Source organism: Neofelis nebulosa, chromosome 18 (assembly GCF_028018385.1).
Source record: "Neofelis nebulosa isolate mNeoNeb1 chromosome 18, mNeoNeb1.pri, whole genome shotgun sequence".
In the NCBI taxonomy this organism is placed as follows: Eukaryota; Metazoa; Chordata; class Mammalia; order Carnivora; family Felidae; genus Neofelis; species Neofelis nebulosa.
Genome location: NC_080799.1, coordinates 9,507,974 through 9,514,303, shown reverse-complemented (window position 1 = coordinate 9,514,303; position 6,330 = coordinate 9,507,974). Strand labels below are relative to the sequence as shown.

At 52.9% G+C, this 6,330-nt stretch overlaps 1 protein-coding gene across 1 annotated transcript; it reads right to left on the bottom strand.

The window, feature by feature from the left end:
* Positions 1–467: 467 nt before the first annotated feature.
* CCL24 (C-C motif chemokine ligand 24) lies at positions 468–2,909 on the bottom strand. Its single transcript, XM_058710790.1, has 3 exons — positions 2,717–2,909; positions 2,399–2,516; positions 468–1,469 (listed from the first exon to the last, which is right to left on the bottom strand). The coding sequence occupies exons 1-3, from the start codon at positions 2,787–2,789 to the stop codon at positions 1,301–1,303; spliced, it is 360 nt and encodes a 119-aa protein (XP_058566773.1). The 5' UTR covers positions 2,790–2,909; the 3' UTR covers positions 468–1,300.
* Between the last annotated feature and the right edge of the window lie 3,421 nt (positions 2,910–6,330).

The following is a 6,330-nucleotide window of genomic DNA, read 5'->3' as shown; positions in this document are numbered from 1 at the left end:
CATTTTACAGCTGAGGAAAACCGAGGCACAGAGACCGTGACATGTTTCAAGGTCATGCAGCTTACAGAGTAGGATTGGTACTAAACCCACACTGCTCTTGATTTGTGAGTGTGTGTGAGTGTGAGTGTGTGTGTGTGCGAGTGTGTGTTATTTTTCTCCCTGATTCTCTGAAGCCGGAGCCCCTCTTTGTCATTTTACAGCCTTGTCGTGCCTGCAACAGTTCCTTGTGCAATGATGTGTTCTGTTGAACTTTTTAAAAAATCTAATAGAATCCTGCTGTGCGTGAATGTTTTTACAAAGTTCATGACAGGACTCCCAGGAACAGGCTAAGACCACTCCTGGGATGCCCGGGGCTCAGGCTGCCTTTATCCCCTCCAATGGGCAACTCCGGATCATCTCTGGGGCACACACTCCCATTGTTCAGACCCCAACCCTGTCCCCACAGGAAGAGAGCAGGCAAGACACAATTACCTGAGAAGGAGAAATCACATTTTATTTGAACTGTTATTTGAGAAGAGCAATTGTGTCTACACTTTTGGCATACAAATCACACAATATCTCATACATGGGGGGGGGGGGACCCTGGAATCCTTCTCCTACCAGAACCCCGACTCCATCCTCACATTCCAAAAATGTAGGGAAAGAACCGGCCTTAAAGGCAGAGCTGGTCTTTGTCCCCAGAGAAGCACAGGGCAAGCCAGTCCATAAAGCGGAATGCCTCCCCCAAACCCTTTCTTCCCAAAGGAATTTAACAACCCAGGCTGGCCCCTCATCCTCACCCTCCAGGTGCATTTCATCACAAAAACCAAAGAGTCCCTGAAAACGTCATTAATTACATCCCATGAGCTGTGTGCGAGGAAGGCTGGGGATCTGGCAACGCGTGCAGCAAAGGAGCCCTAGATTTTGTTGGGTTTTTATACACCCGGGATTCTGGAAGTGGGGCAGGCTCAGGGCTTCTGTAGAGTGATGAAGAGCCACAGCTGTTGACAGGTCACCCGTACCCAGACAGACAGACAGACAGATCCCACTGCAAGACCCGAGGACCCAAGAAGCCAGCTCTAGGCTAAGCTTTGAGACACAAGCAGTGCCTGTCTGCAGGTGGGGCCCGATGCACCTGGGCTCTGGGTGCCTGGAAGGCAGGGAAGGGCCAGCATAAGCTCCAAAGGAGGGCGGACGGCTGCCACCATCTTCCTTCCAGAACCTTCTCCGCCAGCTCAGGGAAGGCAAGGGGCCCAGGGTGCATGAGCTCTCCCCCTCTCATCACTGGTGCACAGGCCCCAAGCTGAGGGCCGGGTGGTGGTTAGATGGCAGTGCTACTGGCAGGGGGCCTCTGCGGGAGGGCTTTGACACCCATCGCCCTGAGCCCCGTGGCCGCCTTCTTCCGCTTGGCATCCAGGTTCTTCATGTACGTCTGGACCCAGCGCTGCTCAGGGTCGCCACAGAACTTCTGGCCCTTCCGGGTGGTGAAGCTGCAGGAAGAGTGACAGGGCACACTTGAGACCTGGCCATGACCTTGGACCTCTTGACTTGATGAGGACGTGGGTGTGGAGGCCCACAGAGGGCAAGCTGCTGCCCGGGGCCCCCCTAGCAGTTCCTGACACGGTGTCTTCTCTCTGGGTGTCAGCATCTCTTTGCATCACCTGTTCTCAAGCTCCCTGTCAGATGGGGGGAGGCCCAGCCCTGCCTTTAGTTAATGTTGGATCTGAAGAGAGAGACACAATGTCTACCCACAGGGAGGAGAGGAAAGGAGAAAATGCACTGAAAACCTCCAGGGAGTGGCGCCTGGGTGGCTCAGTCGGTTGAGCATCCGACTTTGGCTCAGGTCATGATCTCTCGGTTCGTGAGTTTGAGCCCCACAGAGGGATGATCCTCTGTCCCCATCTCTCTGCCACTCCCCCACTTGTACTCTCTCTTTGTCTCTCTCAAAGTAAATAAATAAACTTGAAAGAAAGAAAGAAAGAAAGAAAGAAAGAAAGAAAGAAAGAAAGAAAGAAGGAAGGAAGGAAGGAAGGAAGGAAGGAAGGAAGGAAGGAAGGAAGAAAGAAAGGAAAGAAAGAAAGAAAGAAAGAAAGAAAGAAAGAAAGAAAGAAAGAAAGAAAGAAAGAAAGACAAGAAAGGAAGAAAACCTCCAGGGGTTAGTTAAGGTAATGGGATATGCCCCCAAATAGTGCCTAGTATATGTATATATTTATATATATCTGGTGCTCAAGAAATGATTGTTGTCTCAGAGTCCTCTTCCTAATCTCTTGGGGGAGAAAGCTGAGGCTCAGGGAGGTGAGGTGGCTTCCCCAGGATCAGAGAGCCAGGCCCTCCCAACTTTACTCCCCAGTGACCCTGAATGGACGGTCATCTCCCCTGCCCCTCTCGCGCCGGGGGTCCAGGAGAGGAGGTTACTTACATCACTCCTGCCTTGGGGCAGAGGCTCCCACTGGACAGCTGGTAGCTAACCACTCGGCTCTCTGGAACTTTCTTGGAAATGAAGGACATACAGCAGGAAGAGGGGATGGTCACAGAGCCTAGAGGATGGGAGAGAGAAGAGCCCGGGCTGCCTGAGACTCTGGGCTGCCGAGCCTGAGCCCAACACCTCCCAGCCCTGGGGCCACCGCTCCTCAACGTTCCGCTCCAGACCCAGCCCAGTCAGTCCTCCACCCTCCACTGTGCTGTCCCAGCCACACTGTCCTGCCTGACAGCCCCGGGCTGAGGCTGGAGCTCTTACCTGCAGGGGCAATGCGGTGGACACACAGGGCCAGCAGCAGGAGGCTGGCCACCATGGTTGCAAGGCCTGCCATGTGTGGGAGAGGGAGTTCAGGACCTAAAGCTGGGGTGCAGGAGGAGAGGGCCACGTTCCTTTCAGATCACCTTGACCTCCCTCTGCCTTTTATAAGGGCAGCTGGGAGGAAACACCCACTGATAGAACGTCCCCTCACCCCTTCCAGGCTTCTCTGAAAGTCCTCAAGGCCCACGAATCCTGCCAAGGGGAAGTTCTTGTGTAGCTGAGTCAGGGGTTATTTGGCGTATTCTAAGAAAGGGCTGGGGGAGGAGAGGATCACCCAATCTAAGTGGAGTGCAGAAGTTTTAGGGGCATAGTTAGAAGGCTGATGAGGATCCTTGGGGTGCTAGCTGTTCATTCCTGTGGGATCCTGGAGAAGTCCCTCACCTTTCTGAGCCTAGTTTCTTCCGTGGAAAATGGGTAAAGCCATCCTATCTCCTCCCACTCATTCATTCATTCGTTCATTTGCCAACTTGTATTCGGCATGTGCTATGTGCCAGGCGTCCAGTGGGGAGACATTTGCAAGTGTGTGCAATACGCGGTTACAGGTGCTGACCAAGTAGGCCTGGGCAGAGCAGATACTCTCATTGTCCACGTGCCCTTGGAGTCCTTTACCTCATTCACACACACTGGCTTTGGGTGGCCTTGCATTTCCAGTGCCCAAGCTGCCAAAGCCACCTCACTGGCAGGCTCTAAGAAGTGGGTAAGGACCCAGAAATTTACATCCTCCGGGCAGACCTTGACCAACATCTGTTGGAGGGTTACACACTCCAGATGCGGCATGACCTGCCCCACTTCCTGAAGTCCTGGCGGAGTCAGGCCAGCTTCCCTCTGTGTGGTAGGGCTCTGCTGACCCCCTTCCCTTCCGGATCTGCTTCTCCCTGCATTCCAGAAGTGAGATGTGGTCAGAGTTGGTTTCCCCTGGAGGCCTTGCCTAATGAATTACTTGCCCATGAATCCTCCTTTTAGGGTCTGTTATGAGGACCCCAATCTGAGACAAAGGGTAGGGAACATAGAAGGAACTGGCCATGGCCAGTTGTGCTGGAAGGAAAGTGGGGGATGCACTTGGAATTGACAGCTGGGCTGAGATATGGAGAATGGAAGAAAATGGTAACCATGGGTGGGGGGCTTTGTAGATCATGATGAGCAGTTCTGTTCTTAGAGATGGAAGTGACCTTGTCGGACAGAGGGAAGTGTGGCACTCGCTTCAGTCTGCCCCCCATTCCAGGACCCCAGGGTGGGACCCCATATTTAGACTCTTGTCACTGCTGCTTCCATGGCCAACCCCCTCCCCCAATTCTTTCCTTTCCACTTCTCATGGAAACATTCGGCTTTCTCTGGCCATCCAGGGCACCCAGCCACACACTGGTCACTCAGATGATGGCCAGTTGTGAGTCTGTGTCTCCCACGTGCCCATGAACACCAAGATCGATGTCCAATTTCCACACCCACCAATTCCCAAGCAGATCACCTATCCCATGGCCAGTGTTTGCAGAATGAATATACAATGGACCAATTCTGAGTTGCTCTCCACTGGACCAGGGACTCCCACGTGGTCTCTGCCTTGCATGGCCGGGGGTCACCATGCAGGTGGACAAGTCAGTAGGCAAGTCCTCCAATTGGACCAAGACCAGCAGCACCTGATCTCGCCACTGCCCTTCTTTACGGAGTGAAAAATGCCGAGTGCCCCACTCAGCTCCTCACTAGCCTCACACTTCCCGTCACCAGCCAGCAGTGACAATCCTCACCTGACAGAGTATGGGGAGCATTAAATGAGATGCCTTTTACACATGCAGGGGCTTTTGATTCCATCTTATGACATGCATTCTAATATTTGCTTCTCCACAGTGTAGGGGGGACTTTATGACCAAGGGGGAGAGGGCTGGAGAAGGAAGAGACCAGGCAGAAACAGCAAGCAGGAGAAGAATGAGGACAGAGCTGAACAGGGCAGGAAGCCCTTGCTGTCTGTGTGTTGCAACCCAAGTGAGTCCGTATGTCAGGGTCATTGGGTGAGAGCGTTTGGGGTAGGGTGCTTCGCCCTGATTGGGAACATCCTTCAGAGGCTTTTCCAAGGCTCTTAAAAAAAAAAAAAAAAGGGGCGCCTGGGTGGCGCAGTCGGTTATGCGTCCGACTTCAGCCAGGTCACGATCTCGCGGTCCGTGAGTTCGAGCCCCGCGTCAGGCTCTGGGCTGATGGCTCGGAGCCTGGAGCCTGTTTCCGATTCTGTGTCTCCCTCTCTCTCTGCCCCTCCCCCGTTCATGCTCTGTCTCTCTCTGTCCCAAAAATAAATAAAAAACGTTGAAAAAAAAACAAAAAAAAACAAAAAAAACCGCCAAATCTTGATGCTCTGACTGGGGAAGTAGGCAAGGCAGGGATCACCAACCCCATTTTACAAGGGCAAAATGGAAATCTACAAAGGGTAACTAACTAGACAACATCACAGAACCACCTATCCCGGCTCCCAAAATGGGAACATGCACCCTTCCAGCTTGAAGGTGTGGAGTCCAACAGACAGAGTGATCGTTAAATTTAAAGTTAGGGGCGCCTGGGTGGCTCTGTCGGTTAAGCGTCCGACTTCGGCTCAGGTCACAATCTCGCGGTCCGTGAGTTCGAGCCCCGCGTCGGGCTCTGTGCTGACAGCTCAGAGCCCGGAGCCTGTTTCCGATTCTGTGTCTCCCTCTCTCTCTGACCCTCCTGCGTTCATGCTCTGTCTCTCTCTGTCTCAAAAAAATTAATAAACGTTAAAAAAAAAAGTTAAAAAAAATTTAAAGTTAGAGCAAAAGAAGGAGCTTCTATTCTGCAATAGAAAGGGAGGACACAAATAGAAAGGGGGAGGAAGGGGGATAAAGGGAAGGAAGGAGGGAAGAGGGAAAGGGGGAGGGGAGGGAAAGAGGAGGGCAAGACAGCATGTACAGACCCAGTAGACTTGAGGAAAGGAGGTGGACAGGAAAGGGAAGGAAGAGGGGCCCTGTGAAATGTCCCGACCCCAGCTGAGCTCCAGCTCAGACCCTGCCCCTCCCTCACCTCCTGTGGCTTCTCCATCTGAGAGGTGGCAGGTGGTCAGAGCTGTGTTTCCCCAAGTGTGGCAGCCACATTACCACGTGATACAAAGCAAAAGATATATATATGAGAAATAAATAAATAAATAAATAAATAAATATATAAATAAAGTAGGTAACAGGACAAATAGCATGCACATGTGACAAAAATTGTGACCATGACCCAGGAATAGCTGAAGCCTGAGAGACGGGGCCAAGATGCCCCCTGAGGGCCTCTCCCATCCCACGTGCACCTAGGCGACAGGCGCCAGAGAGGAGGGAGGAAGAGGTTGGAGGCCAGGTGGGCACCTGGGAGGGGAGGAGCAGGTGAGGAAAATGGAGTCGTGCCTGGCAGGGAGCAGGGAGCAGTGGTCCCACCCTTGCAGAACGGCAGTGAGGGTGGCTGTCCTGGTTGCCTCTCCTACGTGAGCCACCCCAAGGGCAATGATGTCGCGCCAAACCCAAAGCTGCATGATGGGGGCCAATGGACATGAGCCAAGGGGGTGAGGGGACACTCTAAGA

Excerpts from the sequence above, each read along its gene's own strand:
- CCL24 (XM_058710790.1), bottom strand. The coding sequence starts at position 2,789 with ATGGCAGGCCTTGCAACCATGGTGGCCAGCCTCCTGCTGCTGGCCCTG. Across the intron at positions 2,517-2,716 it reads CCACCGCATTGCCCCTGCAG|GCTCTGTGACCATCCCCTCT; the intron begins GTAAGAGCTCCA and ends CCCATCCTCTAG. Across the intron at positions 1,470-2,398 it reads TGCCCCAAGGCAGGAGTGAT|CTTCACCACCCGGAAGGGCC; the intron begins GTAAGTAACCTC and ends CTCTTCCTGCAG.